Source organism: Saccopteryx leptura, chromosome 4 (assembly GCF_036850995.1).
Source record: "Saccopteryx leptura isolate mSacLep1 chromosome 4, mSacLep1_pri_phased_curated, whole genome shotgun sequence".
In the NCBI taxonomy this organism is placed as follows: domain Eukaryota; kingdom Metazoa; phylum Chordata; class Mammalia; order Chiroptera; family Emballonuridae; genus Saccopteryx; species Saccopteryx leptura.
In genome coordinates this window covers 121,663,715-121,684,103 of record NC_089506.1, presented here as the reverse complement: position 1 = coordinate 121,684,103, position 20,389 = coordinate 121,663,715, and the positions used below count along the sequence as shown (strand labels likewise).

The window sequence follows — 20,389 nt, the reverse complement described above, 5'->3', positions numbered from 1 at the left end:
TGTTTGTTTTTAGTGGTTTTGTTCATTTATAAATGTGAGATTCCTGAAGACAGTTTTAACCTCATTTTATAATAAATAGCCACTCTTTGCTATGAACTGTAAGGTAAGAAAGTATCAAACAAAACATTTAAAGAGGAAGCAAGAAAAAAATAATAATAAAATAAAAAATAAAGAGGAAGCAAGTGCAAATCCTTTCAAAAGTAAGATTCCATTTTAGCTTTCGTGATTTATTGAAATGTCATTCCCAGACACATATGTGAGGTGACATATGCTCCCCACTACTATGTGGTAACACATACTCACAACCCAGCAGGAATCTAACGTGACATATGGCCTAGTGTTCTGAGTCAAAGCAAGATCTTTCAGGGAAACAGGAGAAAGAGGAAAACATTTACATTTGATAACGTGATTATAAGGAACTTGTGAGAGATGAATGAGAAAACATCTTTGAACAATTATAACTGACAGAACAAGTTTCCCTTATCCCACTTATTTAAATAGCTGATAGCTGTAAACCAGAATGCCAACTCCGGCAGACTTAGCAGTCCTACTCCTGTGATGTGCCCACACTGCACCTCATCCACTACATTGTGCAGTGAAAGGCGGCGTCCTTCACTGTGTGTCCTTCGGCTGTGCTGTCTGAAGGCACCGCTCCCTCCTTCCACTGGCTCCCCAGATCAAATACTTCGGTAGTCAGAGCCCCGGGTGACAATGGCAGCAGCTTCCCACTCCACAGTGAAGAATGATACAGTTCCAAAAAACCCAAAGATCACCATGACCAGGAGTTGCCAATGAAGGAGAAGGTAGTTGCTGTAGAAAAATGCCACGGCTGCACAAATGGACTGAGAATAAAGAGAACAAGTCACAACATGCACACAGTGCCCCAAGCTCCAGTCAGCCCACCATGCTCTCTGTGGTGGAACATGCTCTGATCCTCCCACACTGAGACAGGACTTCACGTGTCACCAGCTCACAGACATGCACCAGAAACTCCCATCCACAGCTGGTAATAATCAGCAAGAGCTCTGTTCTTTAAAAGAATAATTTGTAGAAAGCTAAATTAATAAAGTAATGTGTATACACAGTGAGGACTGTCTGTCGTATGAATGAATCCAGATAGCTAAGGCAGGAAGTGTCTATCGTGGAGACCAGAACACAAAATCTCTGATATAAGCGGGGGAGGGAGAATCACACTACACTCACTGCTTCCTAATTCTAATCACAAATCCCTTTAAAGGATGTCCTTGACTTTCCTTTAAGAAACATCAAGAAAGCAAAGTTAAAAAACTAAAACAAAGGATGTACCATCTGCAGAAGAGGTTACCTGGACAAACTTGAAGACTGCAAAAGCAGGTGCACTGTCTTCAGAATAGAGAAAACCCAAAATACTGAGCAGCTGGGTGTTGAAGCAGCTGTCTCCAAGACCCAACAGGAAACTGCAGAAGATGGCCACTTCTTTGCTGAATAAAATAAAATTTAATTCAGAATGAGTAGTAACAATATTTGCTAGAGCCATTTAAAATGTAAAAGCAACTTACCCACAAAAGCATTTCACCTTTTAAGTTTTAAACACTATGAAAACAAGAATAAATACTGGAGTTTTCAAAGGAAGACTATGCTCAAATACACTCATGTTCACAGTCTAGCAAATTCTGGGTGGTTCTGGGCAGGGATCCCCTAAGGCTTTGTCTCTAGACATAAATGTCTGTGTCTATAATGAACTTGCGAGTTAAGTACAGTAAGCAATATCCTCAAAACACAGCACTGGCTGTCAAAGGACTGGCTGCTTTGCCAAGCTGGCCAGCCACCTCTGAAAGATAACAGACTTCCCAGAAAAGGATTAACTGCTCCATTTTAAAGATCTAGCCGTCTGTTATGTTGCACTCTTCCTTAAATTACTAGAAAAATGACAGTCACTATACCTGGATTTGATGTAAGCACTGCTATCAGTCCCCTCAAGGGGAGCAATGGGGGCATCCCCGGGCATGTTCAGAAATATTAAATAAAAAGCTATGAAGTGCACCAGGACACCCAATAGCACAACTGGATTTCTACCAAAACGATTATTCTTGCTCAGTAGGCCGAAGAGGCTTCCACCTATAAAATCAATGAAGTAGAGAACAGAAAAACCCAAGATTAAGTTAATAAAATCTTGACTTGAAAAAATAAATAAAATGAACCAACAGCTAACTTAATCAAGAAAAAAAGAAAGTACAAATATATAAAATAATTAGTGAAACAGAAAAATATTTTAAAAATCAGAACAGACTTCTAGGTAAGACAGAATAACAGGGACTGGATTTACCCCCTGCCTAAAAAATGTACAGAAAATACAAAACATTGGATTTGAAGACAGCAGAGGGATAGTAAGCATCGAAGGGGAGTGACCTCTGAGACAGGAAGTAAAGAGGTGAGCTCTACAACTGCCCCGCTGTCAGAGAAGAAAGGCAGGTGGACGTCACTGCCCCCATGAGCTGAGGACACAGCTGACAGTCTGGGGACAACATGGTGGCTAAAGTTCCAGAACAAGGTGTCAGAAAGGACAGCTGCTCAAAGACGATTCTGGAGGTCCACAGAGGCCCCCTTAGTCTCTACTGAGAGCTGATGAGCACATAAGGTAAGTCAGCAGACACCCGGGAAAAGCAGTCCAGGAGGGTTAAAGCATTAGTGCCCTGCCCTGGGCGGGGTTAAGTGCCAGGTCCCACCAGCCAGACTGGAAACCTGATTCATGCACTGGGTGTATAAGCAGGGTCTTTCTTCAGAAGGGAGGAATAATTAGCCCCAGTCTGAGCACTGCTTTGGGCCTGCCCAACAAATTTTTCTTTCTTTTTCTTTTCCAAGTGAGAGGAGGATGAACAAATTCCCGCATGCACCCTGACTGGGTTCCTCCCAGCAACCCCTGAATAGGGCCGATGCTCTGAACATCTGGAGCCAGGCTCACAACTGAGCTATTTTTAGTGCTTGAGGCAGGAGCTCTATGTAGCCATCCTCAGTGCCTGGGCCAATGTGCTCTAATCAATCAAGCCATGGCTATGGGAGGGGAAGAGAGAGAGAAGGGGGAGGGAGAGGTGTGAAGAAGCAGATGGTTGCTTCTCCTGTGTGCCCTGATCAGGAATCAAACCTGGGACATCAGCCTTCATCCTAAAGGCTGATGCTTTACCACTGAGCCAACAATCTAGGGCCCTTCCCAACAAATTTTTTTTTTCATTTTTCTGAAGCTGGAAACAGGGAGAGACAGTCAGACAGACTCCCCGCATGCGCCCGACCGGGATACACCCGGCACACCCACCATGGGCGATGCTCTGCCCACCAGGGGGCGATGCTCTGCCCATCCTGGGCGTCGCCATGTTGCGACCAGAGCCACTCTAGCGCCTGGGGCAGAGGCCACAGAGCCATCCCCAGCGCCCGGGCCATCTTTGCTCCAATGGAGCCTTGGCTGCGGGAAGGGACGAGAGAGACAGAGAGGAAAGCGCGGCGGAGGGGTGGAGAAGCAAATGGGCGCTTCTCCTGTGTGCCCTGGCCGGGAATCGAACCCGGGTCCTCCGCACGCTAGGCCGACGCTCTACCACTGAGCCAACCGGCCAGGGCCTTCCCAACAAATTTTAAAAGCAGGACTTAAAAGAATCAGTTTCCAAGCAAATGAACTGCATCCAAGAACAAAGCTCAAGAATGTCTACAGGACTACAAACATAGCCAGCACCCACAAGGTAAAGGGCACATGTCTGGTATCCACAATATTAACAGGCATGCACAGAAGTAGGAAAACAGGACCAATATTGAGGAGAAATATCAAACAATTATCATACGACTCAGCAACTCCAGTCCTAAGTAGGTATCTACCCAAGAGAATTGAGAACGTACATTCACATGAAAATTATTCACGGATATCTGCAGCAGCATTATTCCTAATGGCCCAAAACCCAATGTCCATCAAATGATAAATGAAAAAATGTGATATATCCATACAATTAAATATTATTTGGTAAGAAAGAAGAATGAATATGTGCTTTACCATGAAAGAACCTTGAAAATACTATGCTAAGTGAAAGAAGCCAGACACAGGGACTGTATATTGTATGATTCCATTTAAATTAAATGTCCAGAAATAAGCAAATCTATAAAGAAAGTGGATTGATTAGTACTTGCCTGAGGAAAGATGATAAATGTTCTAAAATTAGACTGTAGTGATGGATGCACAACCAAGTGAAAAATACTAAAAAATACTGACCAGTATACTTCAAATGAGTTAATTATATGACATGTGAATTATATCTCAATAAAGTTGTAAAAAATAAAATAAAAAAACTACCCCAGAGCTGTCACAGATTTGAGAATAAGCAAAGATGAAAACAATTACTACAAATGTACTCCACATGTTCAATATTTATATACAATTACTACAATTGTATTCCACATGTTCAATATTTATATTCTATTACAGGTGTTGGCAATAATAAAGCAGAGAACAAAAAGCACCAGTCCGCTTTCTCCCTGGTGCTTATCAGGGTCTGACAGCCTGTTTCCTATGTTTTTTGTCTGTGTTCTGCCCCAAGAATATAAACTCTGTGTGAGTAAGGAATCTGTTTTGTTCACAGAATGGATTCATAATAAGTATTTGTTGATAAGTTCCTCATATGTGATACAATATCCAATATACTATGTTAAATAAAGTCTTTGTAGAATCAGGAAAAACCAGTGTGGTATAATAAAATAAAATATTTGGTCTTTGCCTTGTCCCTTCCTCTTCCTCCCTTTCTGGCATAGAGCCCCTCAAGCCCTAGGACTTTCCTCAGTGTGTCTGTTATTACCCACAGGAATCCCTTTCAACTGCACCAGTTTATGCTAATGAGGCATTCACCACGAGGGCTGGGATGGCCCTGGAAAGCTTTAGAATGAGGGCTGGTGGACAGAGGGGCTAGAGATTGAGTGAATCGTCAATAGCTAATGATTTAATCAAATTGTGCCTACATAATGAAACCTCCATAAAATCCCCTAAATGATTGGGAGGGCTCCCACACTGGGAGGGTGCCACAACCCAACTCCATGGGGACAGAGCACTCTGTGCTTGGGACCCTTCAGGATCTTTGTCCTGTGTACCTCTTCATCTGCCTGTTCATTTGTATCATTTATAATAAACTTTAATAGTAAGTATAACATTTTTCTGGGAGGTTGTGGGAACCACAAATTTGTAGCCAAGTGGTCAGAAGTGAGGATAGTCTGGGGACCCCAAACTTAGTATTGACGTCTGAAAGTGAGGGCTGGTGCCCCTGAATCTGTGGAGTGTGACGCCGACCTGGGTAGGTGGTGTCACAACTGGACTGGGTTGTTGGACACCCAGCTGGTGTCAGAGAAAAAGAAAGTCAGTGATTCCAAGACACTTTCCCTAAGTATTTTATAAGGAAAAGCTGAGAGAGACCATGTATTTTCCTTATTTATGGCTTTGTCTGTGAATTAGTTGGCACATGTTTTATAATTTAGTTATCTTAGAATGGTGCTAATAAAAAGAACAAAGACATACCCATTTGGATAAAAATAAGCAGGGAAATAGAAATTCAAGAACAGAAATGAAGTACACTTAACATTTCTATTATAACAAACTGACTTACTACAAAACTTTCTTTTCCAAACTAACCTAAAATTTCTCCAATGCCAATTAAAATGCCAGAAAGTCCAATGAGGCTCTTCTCTTCAGTCCCAAATTTATTTACGGCACCAATGCAGGTTCCATATACACCAGAGAAGAAAGTCAACTCTAGACCTGTAAGAAAAAATCAGGTTTCAATTATACATTCACATCCTCCCTTTCCTAGTTCTTTATGTCTAGTAGTATTTGAGCTATGTACACATCAAACAAACATATAGAACAAAAATTCATTTAGGCTAAAATGTTACTCCCAAGCAGAGCATAAACTGAAGTTACATAACTGATGAAATAGAATTAGCCACAAGATGGCAGATGTCACATATTTCAGATACAAATATACTGCTCAAAGAAGCAAAGGAATCCAGTCACTCTGCATGTACACAGAGAATGGGCAGAAGATATAATTAACATAAATTTGTAATAGCTTTCCAAGGAAATAGGAACGGACATTTGAAAAACCAATACACCCTATCTACTTTTGCTTAAAGGTACAATTTTTTTTTTAAGTGAAAGGAGCGGAGATAGACAGATTCCTACACGCGCCCTGACCAGGATCCACCCAGCAAACACCGTCTGGGGCCAATACTCAAACCAACCAAGCTATCCTCAGTGCCTGGGGCCAACACTTGAACCAATGAGCCACAGGCTGCAGGAGAAGATGAGGGAAAGGGGAGAGAACGAGGGAGAGAAGCAGATGATCACTTCTCTTATGTGCCCAGACTGGGAATCAAACCCAGACATCCATATGACAGGCCAACACTTTATTCACTGAGACAACTGGCCAGGCCACATAATGTTTCAATTAAATCCTTTTCCCAGGAACAAAAATTCAAAAAATTAGGGTAAAAATTAGGGCAGATCAGAAGACCTGATTCTTCAATGCTACAAACCTCTATTGAATTTTTTTTTTTTTTAATTTTTCTGAAGCTGGAAACGGGGAGAGACAGTCAGACAGACTCCCGCATGCGCCCGACCGGGATCCACCCGGCATGCCCACCAGGGGTGACGCTCTGCCCACCAGGGGGCGATGCTCTGCCCCTCTGGGGCCTCGCTCTGCCGTGACCAGAGCCACTCTAGTGCCTGGGGCAGAGGCCAAGGAGCCATCCCCAGCGCCCGGGCCATCTTTGCTCCAATGGAGCCTTGGCTGCGGGAGGGGAAGAGAGAGACAGAGAGGAAGGAGGGGGTGGGGGTGGAGAAGCAAATGGGCGCTTCTCCTATGTGCCCTGGCCGGGAATCGAACCCGGGTCCCCCTGCACGCCAGGCCGACGCTCTACCGCTGAGCCAACCGGCCAGGGCCACCTCTATTGAATTTTAAAGATCTTTAATATTTATTCTATTTCTCATAAAAAGATGTTTATCCCTATGAGGCAGGTAAGTGCAAAGGTACTAACTGGCACATTCCATCATTTTTTTAAGATTCTTAAGACCTAAGAGTACTCTACTCATTTATCACAACACTGGATCAGTAGGAAGCCACAGAGCTCATTCCTTTTCATTAGAAATTATCTTAATTCATACAAAATTACAAAGATTGCTCATGTTATTTTCTGTAGTGCTCCATTTGCCCTAAAATCACTGGTTGGGATGAACCATGCCCCGGTTTTCAAGCCTGTATATAGAACCCTTCCACACTAATGTGGGCTGGCCCTGTGATTTGCAGTGGTGGTGACACTGGGCAGGTGCCAGGCTAGCTTTAGGGTCTGGTCATTTCTCCTTCTGCCCTTTTCGTAGCCCGTGCCACTAAGAAGTTTGGCTATCCTGCTGGGTTGGAAGAAGGGGATTCCATGGGTGTTCTGCAGCTGGACAGAGCCACCTGGGGAGACAGGGACCCAGCCTGCCATCTTACCCCTCAGAGAAGCAAATGAAACTATCTTGAACAGTCCAGCCCAGCTGACCTCTAACAGCACCTGCAAGAGACCCCCCATTAAGACCATCAGAAGCACCACTCTGTTGAGCCCAGTCAATGCACAGAATATGAGACAGAATAACATGGTTGTTGCTTTTAATCCTTATCATTATTCAACACAGAAAAACAAAAAAAGTACTTAATACCTTATATATACTTACCTGTATAAGCTGTTGTAATGCTAAGAAGGAGCATCTCCTTGGTAACACATAATTTAAGAGACTTTTCTGTAAAAAAAGAAAGCAATAAAGGAGTACTTGACTTAATTTCAATTAATCAAATAAGCAATAAAGCAGTACTTGACTCCCACCAGGGGTGACGCTCTGCCCACCAGGGGGCGATGCTCTGAAATTGATTAATTTCAATTAATCAAACAAAAATTCTAAGCCTGACCAGTGGTGGCACAGTGGATAGAATGTAGACCTGGGATACTGAGGTCTCAGGTTTGAAAACCTGAGGTCACCAGCTTGAGCATGGGCTCATCTGGCTTGAGTGCAGGCTCACCAGCTTGAATGGAAGGCTGCTTGCTTGAGCGTGAGATCATCGACATGATCCCACTGGTCTCTGGCTTGAAGCCCAAGATGATGGCTTGAGCAAGGGGTCACTGTCAGCTTGAGCTCCCCCACCCCAATCTAGGCACATATGAGAAGCAATCAATGAACAATGAAAGTGACACCACTATAAGCTCATGCTTCTCATCTCTCTCCCTTCCTGTCTCTCTCTCTCTAAAAAAAAAATCTAAAACATTTATTCAACCAAAACACCCCTCAGTCAATAATGCCAGTAAACACATACACTGGAACAGAGGTGAGTGATTCAGATTGAAATGATTCAGGCATGAACTAAATTTGCTCTATAAATAAAATGTTTATGTCAACTGCTTAAACATATTTTAGAGTTGTGTCTCCAACTCTAATTTTAAAAAAAACACAGAAAAAAATCGTATCAAACAATACAACAGAATATTCTAACGGACTAGATGAAAGGTTAGGCTACTAAGGGAGCCAACAGCTGGCAAAGTGCTAACTTCCCGAAGGAATTATCATCAGGGAGCAGCTGGAGCATCACTTCCTGAGATTCTCATTTAGACCCGAGGATAAAACTTTATAATTTTTCATTTATTTACGATCACTTTAATATTTGTTTTCATGCTGCTCAATTTAGTTGAAATCTGCAATGGAAAATGCATTTCTAAAAACTGTATTTTTAATCTTTTTTTAAAGTTGATTTTTAGAGAGAAAGGGAGAGTGACAGAGAGAGGGAAACATCCATTTGTTGTTCCACTTATTCATGCCATTGTGGTTGATTCTTGGATGTGCCCTGACCCACAACCTCGGGATGACATTCTAACCAACTGAACTACCAGCCAGGGCCTAACTGTCTCTCTGAACCTGCTCACATTTCATAATTTAAGGCCACTACTCTAGTCTCCTAAACTAGTAGTAGATCCATATTTTAGTTCTTATTCAACTGCTGGCTACGAAACCGACATAAGTCACAAACACTTTCCTGAATTTCTCCAAGTGCAAAGAGAAATAACATGTAGCCCAATTTATAATTACAAATGTATTCCTGAAACATAAGAAATGCATACAACAAACAACGACAGCCTATGTATGCGAGGCTCAGACTACAACACCCACAGGCCCTTTTTTATTTTTTTTAATATTTTATTTATTATTTTAAAAAATATTTTATTTATTCAGTTTTTTTTTTGGGGGGGGGGAGAGAGAGAGAGAGAGAGAGAGAGAGAGAGAGAGGGAAGAGCAGGAAGCATTAACTCCCATATGTGCCTTGACCAGGCAAGCCCAGGGTTTCAAACCGGCGACCTCAGCACTCCAGGTTGATGCTTTATCCACTGTGCCACCACAGGTCAGGGACACAGGCCCCTTCTAAAAAAAAGAAATTCTAAAAAAATAATTCCTACCTGAATTCCTGGCTAAAAGTTGGCAAGCTTTGTGTCATCTGGCCACAGCTGATTAGATCAAGAATTTGTGCCCTGCCTGACTAGGCAGGTGGTGGCGCAGTGGATAGAGCATCGGACTGGGATGCCGAGGACCCAGGTTTGAGACCCTGAGGTCGCCAGCTAGAGCACAGACTCATCTGGTTTGAGCAAATCTCACCAGCTTGGACCCAAGGTCGCTGGCTCAAGCAAGGGGTTACTCGGTCTGCTGAAGGCCCGCAGTCCAGGCACATATGAGAAAGCAATCAATGAACAACTAAGGTGTCACAATGCGCAACGAAAAACTAATGATTAATGCTTCTCATCTATCTCCGTTCCTGTCTGTCTGTCCCTGTCTATCCCTCTCTCTGACTCTCTGTCTTTGTAAAAAAAAAAAAAAAAAGAATTTGTGTCCTAGCTTAAGGCAACCTATGGGCTAGCCATAATTACATAAGACAACATGGCCTAGTGGCCTAAAGGAGGTTTACTGAAAGGTGGCCCCAAAAGGCTGTTCCCTACCAGACAATAACTACCTCAGTCCAACTCTCTCCTAAGCAAAGATGCTGAGAGCTGTAGACAGAAGCAAAGCATTGATCCAAATCAGGCCTCCTTCGAATTGGAAGCCTTGGATGCCTATATCTGAAGGAACTGCAAGACAGCCACTATAGGAATCACTGGCTCTGCCTGTCAGACAACTTGAGCTCGAGTCCCAGCTCAGTCATGTGCTTGCTATTTGACCTTGGGTCAATAATTTCTCTACACATTTCTTCTTCCATAAAATGGAGATAAGGATAGGTTATACCTATAGGTTATAGCATATATGTAACATGATACTGAGAAAGAATCCTTAATAGATGAGCATGGTTGTTCTTACAAACTATTGGGTCAGGAGAGCTCCAGCTCCCTTCTGAGCAGAAATAAGGGATGCCTGAAAAAACAGCCTGTGTATCTTCACTTTTTTTTTCTTTTTTTGTGAGAGACAGAGATAGGGACAGAGAGGAAGGGAGAGAGACGGGAGAAGCATCAGTTCTTCGTAGCAGCATTGATTGCTTTCTCATAAGTACCTTGACCGGGGGGCCACAGCAGATAGTGACCCCTTGCTAAAGCCAGCGACCTTGGGCTCAAGCAGAGAGCATTGCTCAAACCAGATGAGCCCACGCTCAAGCTGGCGATCTAGGGGTTTTGAACCTGGGTCCTCCAGGTCCCAGTCTGACACTCTATCCACTGCGCCACCACCTGGTCAGGCTTGTGTCCTCACTTTCTCACGTAAACTTCCAGCTCCTGAGATTTCTGCAGCACCCTCACCTTCCTCACAAACCCACTCAAGTGAGACTGTGGGATCATCACCCATTCCTCATAGCCCATGTTATTCTAGAGGTATTTATTGAGAAGACTCATGGATGTCAGAGTGGCATACCTGGAAAAATGAGAATATTGGGGTACTGTTAACCAGAAGCTACCAGGGAAAGGGGAAAGGCAAATGCTGCCACTGTTACTAGGTAGTTAGTTCTTGCATTTCAGATACAGAAAGTACTTACTAAACGCATCTACTGCCTTTGTCATGTTGTTCTGAGCAGACCTGATAAAAGAAAAAACAGAAGTTTTTATCCCCTCAAAATAGAAAAGATAACAAAAATACTATCGCATTTTCTTGAACTTTTTGTAAAAGTTCTGTCCTCTACATCAGTGGTCCCCAATCCCCGGGCTGTGGACTGGTACCCGTCCGTGGGCCATTTGGTAGAGGTCCGCAGGGAAAAAGAATAAAAAACATTATTTCTGCTTTATTTATATTTAAGTCTGAATGATGTTTTATTTTTAAAAAATGACCAGATTCCCTCTGTTACATATGTCTAAGACTCATTCTTGACGCTTGTCTCGGTCACGTGATACATTTATCTGTCCCACCCTAAAGGCCAGTCTGTGAAAATATTTTCTGACATTAAACTGGTCCGTGGCCTAAAAAAGGTTGGGGAGCACTGTTCTACATGGTCTGGCAAACATTTGCAGTGCCCTTCAACAGTCCTTGCTCCAGGGTCCCTTCATGACCCATGTCCTTGCTTCAGAGCATTTGGTTAAAGTGCCACCTGGGTGGTTCTTTATGAACAATGGAACACAATTCTTTCATACTCAATTTATGACACGTATTCATGCATGTTTTTCAGATATGACAGCTCAGGCAGGACAGAAATCACCTTCACTCTGTTATATTCACCCCGTAAAAACAATTTATGGTAAGTCAAATTTCTGCCATTGCTACTATGTAAAAAGCAAGTTCTTCAGAGTTAGAACTCAAAAGCAACACCATCTGTGGTTCACAGTTGGGTGCAGTATAATCTATTGATTAAAAATGTGGGCTTTGAAGTCTTGAGTCCTGCTTTGTCACTTATTAATTGCATGGTTTTAGACAAATTACTTCATTTCTCTGTTTCATTTCCTCATTTCTAAAATAGGGACACAACCACTCACCTGAGCTGATGTTTAAGTGTAGTTGTTTATTATGATTATGGTAAGGAAGTTTTTAAAATATTACCTTTCTTAGCCTACCAGCCAATAGGGTAATACTACCTACTCCTCTTATATTTTTAAATGATATTGTTTATAAAAAGGAAAAGAAAAAGAAACTAATAAAAACCTAATAAAAGAAACCTAAAAAAAAAAGGTAGTATGTTCTAACCATCAGGAAAACTTGTTTTCCTCACCATAAAAACTCATGCCTTCCCTGAAAGCAAATACTACTAAGACTTAATATAATTAATGGTCCCCTCATCTTGAGTTGAATAGAATCAGATGTAGAATTCTAATATTTTACACTTCAGGCCTCAAATAAAGAGGAACTGATTTATACTCCATAAACTATTAAAATACAATCAATTCAGCTAATGCTCAGATACATATCACTCTTAATTCAATTCAGTCAGATTTATCAAAGGAAGCCATTTCTATTAGGAGAATTCCAAAATAAGCCCCCAGGTCCTATGGGTACGGGGTGGGGTGAAGCTACCTCCCATTCCTTTTCTTTTTCCTTCCTTTTATTTTCTTCCCCTAATTTTGCTTTAAAACTTTTCCCTCACGTCTGCTCAGTATCAGGTATAGGCTATAAAAGGTTGGTAACCTCCAGCCTTTGATCTACTCAAAATATACTGCTCACAAAAATTAGGGATACTTTAAAATGAATATAAAGCAATAAAATATCCCAAGTTTTGTTAGCAGTATATATTTTCAAGTAAAAAGGAAATGTTTCCAACTTCTTACTCATTGACTTCCAGGTCTTGGTCATCGGAAGACTCATCCTCTCCCAGGATGTTTTCAGAATCTGGTTTCCGAATGAGAAAGAAAAGAACTGTCCCCACAAGGCTAATCACTGTCAGGGCAATGAACACCGTTCTCCGGTCACTCTCTGGAGAGGAAAAGAAAGCAGATAGCACTGACCATGCAAACAACAGTATGGTCAGAGCAACAACATCACGCAGAGATAGCGTGATGTTCAAAGCTTGTTTAGAACCACTGAACACTTTCTCATTAAATTTTTACTTCATTGCATCAGTAAAAACCTAGGGCAAGGAGAGAAATAGTATATCTCCACCTTTTGTTTTTCAGTTAGAGAAATACTAATAAGCAAAAAAAAAAAAAAAAAGCACAAGAAGTTAATCATATTATTTTAATCAGGTATACAGATAAAACAATCAAGAGTTTAAAAGCCTGACAACCGACCCCTATACTCATAGAGCATAATACCCTCCCACACCTTGAAATGCCACTTGAAGTTATTAGCTTAATAATATAATCCAAAAAAAAGGCTACTAAAAGCTAAAATCTGAGAGAACTTAAGGTACTAAGGTTCATCAGAACAATTTTGAACAAAGCAATAATGGGTATTTTTGTGAAACTGCTATTATGCTTTTCACATATTGGAATAAAACAAACCTGATATTTGAGTTTTCCCTTGCCAAGCAAAATATATGTAGAGATTTCCAAAGAACAAGCTGGAGGGGAAAAGAGGAAGAAAAAAATGTTGGAAAATCATTTTCATATTTCTAATATTTTAAACAATTTTTCCATTTTTTGTTAAAAAGAGAGAGAAAGCTGGAGACATATGTAATTTTAAAAGTATCTACTTGCCCTAGATCATGTAAAAGTAACTCCACCCTGACTCTTTCTGAAAAACTTAACTGACCCACATGGAGTTCAGCCTCCCTCCATGTGACAGTAATCTGATTCAGAACCACCCTTCAAGGAAGTCTTGACTCACCGCTCACATTGAAACATATGATTTATTATTGGAACTCTGGAAATGACTTCCTGGAAACAAAAGTATGCTACTTCTAAAATCTTATATTTCAAAGACTCTATGAAAAAAAAAAGCCATGATTTAGTTATCTGCATCTAATCAGATACTTTATTTTGCAACCTTTTTTAGAGAAGAAATCACTCACACTCCAGTTTTTTAATACCCAATCTCTTAAACTAAACATTTGCATTTGTTGAGCCTTATCAATGCCAAAATTTTAAGAAAGATCCATGATTTCCATGACATAACGACTGTGGTTGCTTTTAGGAAATATATAACATGCTGTATTATTCAGTGTTGATACAGCTAGTCTCACTTTTGAATTTAAACATGTATATTAATAGCTACCAGGTCCTGTAGCTTAGTCAGAAGGTCATGGCCTTTGGAATCCAGATAATGATGGTTTAAATCAGATCAGTTACTTAACATTCAGGCCTCTGTTTTCTCATCTCATGAGGTTGTGAGGGCTACTGAAATTAGGTCGTGAACCCAACAGTCTCTGAAGTATAGCCAGTGCTAAATATATTATGGTTCATATTAGTTTCTACTTACTAATCATGAGTTCCAATGCATTTGAGGTGAGTCCATGCACTTTAAGTAATTCTATAAAATTTTTAATGTATATGAGGCTGGGAACTTAAGTCATACAACATGGAAATTCTGAGTTTTCACCACAACGAAGATCTAAACCTACGATGTGACAAAAAAAATTACAGGAAAGATTGAGCTCCAAAATGATTACTACCTGGACTGTAAGAGTGCCCAGAAAATTCCACTGTTTCTCCCAATAGTGTGCTCATCTGAATTTATTGTCAGGCAGTTCCCTTGTGCTGTCCAAAGTACTAAAATTCAAACCAAAAGGTTATCAGGGATTTTAAATCATTTAGCATCACTTACTAAATGCACAAATGCTACTTAAATAAGCCCCAGAAAATGGAGAAACTACATCAAAACACTTACCAGCAGCTGCAATTCCAATGAAAACAGAGGCTGTGTAGAAGGACCATGTGAAAGGCTGGATAAAAACGGCAATGTACATGCTAAAATATAACAGGTCAACATATTACAGTTAAACACCTGAAACAGAATGCCAATTATGCCTCCTAGGAATCAATTCAGAGGGTTCTCCTCTTTTACAATTCAACCTGCAAAGGGCTCCTCCAGTGTTGAAAACAAAACAATAAAAAAGGATAGATGTGACCTATTCATTTTTATTTATTTATTTTTGCAACAGAAACCTAGACAGAGAGGGACAGATAGGGACAGACAAACAGGAAGGGAGAGAGATGAGAAGCATCAATTCTTTGTTGCAGCATCTTAGTTGCTCGTTGATTGCTTTCTCATATGTGCCTTGATGGGGGGAGGGGCCTACAGCAGAGTGAGTGACCCCTTGCTCAAGCCAGTGACCTTGGGCTCAAGCCAGTGACCATGGGTTCATGTCTATGATCCTATGTTCAAGCCAGTGACCTCATGCTCAAGCGGGATGAGCCTGCACTCGAGCCAGAGACCTTGAGGTTTTGAACCTGGGTCCTCCATGTCCCAGTCCGACACTCTGTCCACTATACCATCCCCTGGTCAGGCTCATTTCTTAACTCACTAATTCAAATGTGTAGATTCAGACTCTGAATGAAGGTTTGCAGTTGACTTTTGCCAACTGCTTAGTCCATGATAGAACTGTAGTTCTATAGCACGTAAGAAAAGTTTAGTTATTTCACTTGAATTCCAGTTAATCAACCTGACATACAATAAGATTATTCCATGGGAGGTTCTTTTCAACTCTTGTGGAAAGAGATTTTTGGATACTATCTTTATTAACAGTAAAACAAAAGCAAGAAAACACACATCCAATCACATTAAAACTATATGGTATCCCTGAGCATCAAGGAGAGCCAAATCCCCCAAATATCATCTCTATTCTATTCAATCCAAGTTGGCAAGTTCCTGTTAGAAGTTTCCTATGTGCCCGAAAAATGCTTGAAGATATTACAAGTACACCAAATGAAAGGAAATTACACTACTCACCTGTAAAACAAACCACTAGCAAACATAGAGAGTTGAGGTCCCACAATGGCAACCACCGATGGTGTGATCAAATTTGAAGCAGAGAACACTCCATAAATAATTGCCATGCTGTACACATAACACACACAAAAAAATAAAACAAAACTCTTCAAGCACTGTCTCAAAAGTTCATTTTTTCCATTTTACTTACCATATTTCCCCATGTATAAGATGCTCCCATGTATAAAACACCCCTCAATTTTGGGACCCAAAATTTGAAAAAGAATGTATTACATAAAGTTATTGAACTTGTTTTATTCATCATAAAATTCATACAACTCCTCATCACTGTCAAAATTCCCATCCATTAGCTTGTCCTCATCTGTGTCTGATGAGGAATCATTGTCTTCATATATTACCTAGTCCTCAGTTCCATCTATGGCATCTGAAATGCCACAACCACTGTATAAGACTCACCCAGTTTTTAGACCCCAATTTTTTCCCAAACAGGTGCGTCTTATACATGGGGAAATATGGTAATATCTACAAATGTTTTGCAGTAAGTCTTCATATTCTTTAGTCAGCATTGGTGATAATTACATTCTTAAACTGAATGCCATATTAAGGTTTTCACTTGTACAAAATACTAAAATCTCATAAAATATTTCTTGGAGTAAGTTGCCTTGGACAATATGGTTTCTGATGGACCAGTAAATTATAACAGTTAAAATATAACATGTAACAGGCATTGTGCCAAGTACTTATACATGCTTTTGCTTTTAATTCTACTTGTTTGCTTTTAATACTGTGAAGAAGGTATGGTTATTGTCCTCATTTTATGGAAAAGAAAATTAAAACACAAAGGGCTAAGTAACCTGCCCAAAGTTCACCTGGATACCTGGTGAACAGGGGAGCCGGGATCCAGAACCTGGTCATCTGACTCCAGGGGCCCTAGTTAACCAGTCTGTTCTACAAACTTAGCTTACAACTCCTGGCAATGGCATGCAATCTTGCTGCTATAAATAATGGGCACAGAGTTATAACTTGCTTAAGCCAGAGTTTATTTAGCTCACTTAATGGTTTCATTGAACATTATTCAGCCACTATAGACGCAACCCTACCTAGTACATACAGGTCTTGTGACAAAGTGTGACTAAAACCATTTCGAAGGTCCTTAATTCATTTACTACTTATAAAGCCAATGTAAATTATTCTTTGGCTGTTTTATTCTTTCACTGTTCTTCAGAGTACACAGAATACAAAGCACTACAAAAAATTATGGTATTATCAATCCTTTAGAAAAAAATGAATATAAATATCTCTTCACTCTCAAATATCATAGAGAAGGTCAGGCTTAGGATACTAATAACCAGATAAGACGTTGGTGGGGGTGGGGAGGGATGACACACTGGATGGGCGTTAGCCACAATCCAGGATCTAACTGCAGAGAAATTAAGAAAGCTATCTGTGCTTAGACACATGCACATCTTACATTGGCAGCTCCAGTCACAGTGTACTAGTGACTTATGGAGGTCTTTTCACTTTATTTTCTCCATGTACAAAGTTGGGACTACACACCTTAATAAAAACCTAAAAGCAGCCTGATGACAACATGTGGGTCATTATGAAATTACAAAAAAAAACCCTATGAAACATCCTGTGTTTAGAATTAGGAAGATGCACTATCACAATACTCAAGTGCTTATTAAATGCCAGGTACTGTGCCAAGCGCTTTACAGGCATCAGCTGGGCAAGGACACTGGGCTTCTGGTAGCAAGAGCCCACGATAAAGCAGCAATTAAGTTGGGAAGCCAGGAGTTCAAACCTAGTGTCCACTTGAAACCTAAACTTATCACCTTTATTCTACCACGTTCTCCCAAATACTCTAGATAGAGAAGAAAAAAGTAGTTACTGCCTCTTATCGCTCATGATTCTGACGGGATTTAAGCAACCACTATAAGACATACAAACCAATCATGCAGTACCATACCTGGTGTATCCACTGCCGTGGAAGTCGGTGCTATTTAAACTCCTGATGACAGTTTGCTGTGTGGAAGACAAAACTAATTACAAAACGAACCGTTTCTGCCATATTCCGCCCCCCTGGAAAGTCTCCAAGTACGGAGAATAAAGTAAACACGGAAGATGCTCAATACTTAATACTGAAAGTGACCATGAGATAAGAGAAAGGACTACAGAACCATAAGACTGACTAATGACAGGGAAGTGGGGGAGGTTGTGGAGGGGGGACCTGCTGAAACTGTCTTGGCTTTTATTTCAATTCTCCAATTAATTAATGTCTCTATTAATTAATGTCGACCTTAATACAGACAAGAAATAAAATAAGCAGGTCAACCTAGGAACCCCAAATCAAATCAGAAAAATAAACGGCCATGTTTCACATCCCCACAAGTCTGATACACGAAATCAAACCTAATCTCCCAAAACGAGGAAGACTGAGAAAATAAAAGGCGCGGTGCAAGCGCGCTAAGACAGAAATAACGTTTATTATCGCTTTTCGGAGAGGATCTTCAAAGGAGAGGTAACAGATCTCAACTCACCGCCACATTTCCACAAGTTTGAAAGGCGGTGAACATAAACATAAAGGCAACTCCTAAAATAATGATGTTGAAAAGCTTTTTAGTTTCCGGGGACATTTTGGCTCATCTCTGGCGGAGGTCAGCAGCAGCCCAGGACAGTCAGCTCTCCTCCGGGCGAAGCCGCTGCTGGTTCTGGGAATGGACGAGATGGTGAGAGGAGGCACGTCCAGGAGCAAGGGAGCCAGGCTGTCAAGTTCCTATTCTGGGATCAGAATCCCGGGCTTGGGGTGAAGTTCTTCCCACCGGCACAGTCAGGACATTCCTAAGATACGATCCGAGTAGGGAAGAGCCCAACACCCGGATAAGTGCCAAAAACGCTGTCACCCCAGGTGGAGGGGCCCGCGAGGGGAATTAGGGGCCAGGGAAGAGTTGCAGAGGCCGGCGCGCCCCGCCCGCCCGCCTCTGACTCAAGGCTGGTCAGGCGACGGGTCACCTGACCACAGCCCTGGCGCCGGCCGCTCAGCCCGCTGGGAAATGCAGTCCAGTGCGGCCCAGGACTGGCAGGCGTGTGGCGACGGCTCCCTTGTCCCCTAGGAAGCGGGACCGAGCCTGCTGGGACTGGCGCAGAAGGCTTGAAAGCGGAACCCAGCGAAAGAGTGGGTAGTAACTGCGCGAGGGGACTTGCAGAAGACATAGTAGAGTCTGAGACGGCTGCGGACACAGAGATGCAAATGAGGAAAGGAGTGTGCCCTCTGACAGAGGCGGGGCTGAGACCCAGCCGAAAAGCTGCGCAGAAATAAGATACTGGCCTGAAAAAGGAGGCGGAGCCCCAGAGAAGAGCACCACCTCTTCCTCTTGCGAGAGAGCATCCGCCGGAAGGAGCGTTTCGCGGGCTTTCCAACTGCCGGGAAACGCCGCTCCCCCCTCCCAGCAGCAGTGACTCCGCGCTTTTCCAGGCTCTGCGCAGGCGCGCGGCGTGGGGGCGGGGCACGCGGCAGGGACGTTGCGGGACGAGCCAATCAAAGGATTCATTTCTGGGTGGCGCGGGCGCCATTTTGTGAGGGGGAATATAAATAATGCACTGGGGTCGGACGCCTGACCAGTTCCTTCTCTGTTGTGGCAGTCGAGGGGTTTGTTTGCGTGTCGGCTTTCCGAAAAACGTTTCCACGCGGAAGCCAACTGCTAAAGGAGAGGGGCGACGTGGAGCGAGCTAATCTGAGAAAACCGCCGCCGCCCAAGCTGAACGCGCGGACCTATCCGGCTCGTTAGTTTTTCGGCGCGCAGCCGCAGGGCCGGGCCGACTCCACAGCCATGAGTTACGGTCGCCCGCCTCCTGATGTGGAGGGCATGACCTCGCTCAAGGTGGACAACCTGACCTACCGCACCTCACCCGACACCCTGAGGCGCGTCTTCGAGAAGTATGGGCGCGTCGGCGACGTGTATATCCCGCGGGACCGCTACACCAAGGAGTCCCGCGGCTTCGCCTTCGTCCGCTTCCATGACAAGCGCGACGCCGAGGACGCCATGGACGCCATGGACGGGGCCGTGTTAGACGGCCGCGAGCTGCGGGTGCAGATGGCACGCTACGGCCGTCCCCCGGACTCGCACCACAGCCGCCGGGGGCCGCCACCCCGCAGGTACGGGGGTGGCGGCTACGGACGCCGGAGCCGCAGGTAAACGGGGAGGGGCGCCGGGCTGACTCACAAAGGTCCGCGGGGACACGTGGTGGCGCGGGCTCGCGGCCCATCGACCATCCCGCGCTGTCCCGGGGCGGCGGGCGGGCGGGCCGTACAGACCTGAGCGACACGGGCTCGCGACCAGGGAAATGGCGTCTGGCGGCGAGATAATGGCGGCTTGGGCGGGCGGGGCGCGGCTGGATCGCGGAGCCCTGACGCTCTGCTGCTTTCCGCCCGCAGCCCCAGGCGGCGTCGCCGCAGCCGGTCGCGGAGTCGGAGCCGGTCCAGGTCCCGGAGTCGGTCTCGCTACAGCCGCTCCAAGTCTCGGTCCCGCACTCGTTCGAGATCGCGGTCAACCTCCAAATCCAGGTCGGCGCGAAGGTCCAAGTCCA

At 43.2% G+C, this 20,389-nt stretch overlaps 2 protein-coding genes across 8 annotated transcripts in view; one reads left to right on the top strand and one right to left on the bottom strand.

Annotated features, from left to right (window-relative positions):
• Positions 1–201: 201 nt before the first annotated feature.
• The window catches only part of MFSD11 (major facilitator superfamily domain containing 11), a 253,051-nt gene continuing 232,863 nt past the window's right edge, over positions 202–20,389 (bottom strand). Inside the window, exons 1-14 of one of the 2 annotated variants that reach the window (XM_066381337.1) lie at positions 20,026–20,170; positions 18,343–18,513; positions 17,772–17,827; positions 15,803–15,910; positions 14,741–14,820; positions 14,526–14,622; positions 13,417–13,475; positions 12,745–12,889; positions 11,031–11,071; positions 7,712–7,777; positions 5,633–5,758; positions 1,923–2,097; positions 1,325–1,460; positions 202–842 (exon numbers count right to left, since the gene is read on the bottom strand). In XM_066381337.1, the coding sequence (XP_066237434.1) occupies positions 678–842; positions 1,325–1,460; positions 1,923–2,097; positions 5,633–5,758; positions 7,712–7,777; positions 11,031–11,071; positions 12,745–12,889; positions 13,417–13,475; positions 14,526–14,622; positions 14,741–14,820; positions 15,803–15,910; positions 17,772–17,827; positions 18,343–18,438 (1,350 nt within the window). In that variant the 5' untranslated portion in view covers positions 18,439–18,513; positions 20,026–20,170 and the 3' untranslated portion in view covers positions 202–677. Of the gene's footprint in view, positions 843–1,324; positions 1,461–1,922; positions 2,098–5,632; positions 5,759–7,711; positions 7,778–11,030; positions 11,072–12,744; positions 12,890–13,416; positions 13,476–14,525; positions 14,623–14,740; positions 14,821–15,802; positions 15,911–17,771; positions 17,828–18,342; positions 18,514–20,025; positions 20,171–20,389 lie in introns of those variants that run through there. The other variant, XM_066381339.1, reaches the window with a different exon arrangement.
• Positions 19,019–20,389, top strand: part of SRSF2 (serine and arginine rich splicing factor 2) — a 3,593-nt gene continuing 2,222 nt past the window's right edge. For 4 of the 6 annotated variants that reach the window (XR_010751082.1, XR_010751079.1, XR_010751081.1 and 1 more), the window contains exons 1-2: positions 19,019–19,994; positions 20,238–20,389. The exon at positions 20,238–20,389 is cut by the window's right edge and continues 159 nt beyond it. Coding sequence is in view for 2 of the 6 variants with exons in the window: in XM_066381351.1 (XP_066237448.1) it covers positions 19,633–19,994; positions 20,238–20,389 (514 nt within the window). In the remaining 4 variants the exon portion in view is untranslated. The remainder of the gene's footprint in view (positions 19,995–20,237) is intronic. The other 2 variants (XR_010751080.1, XM_066381350.1) reach the window with 1 other exon arrangement.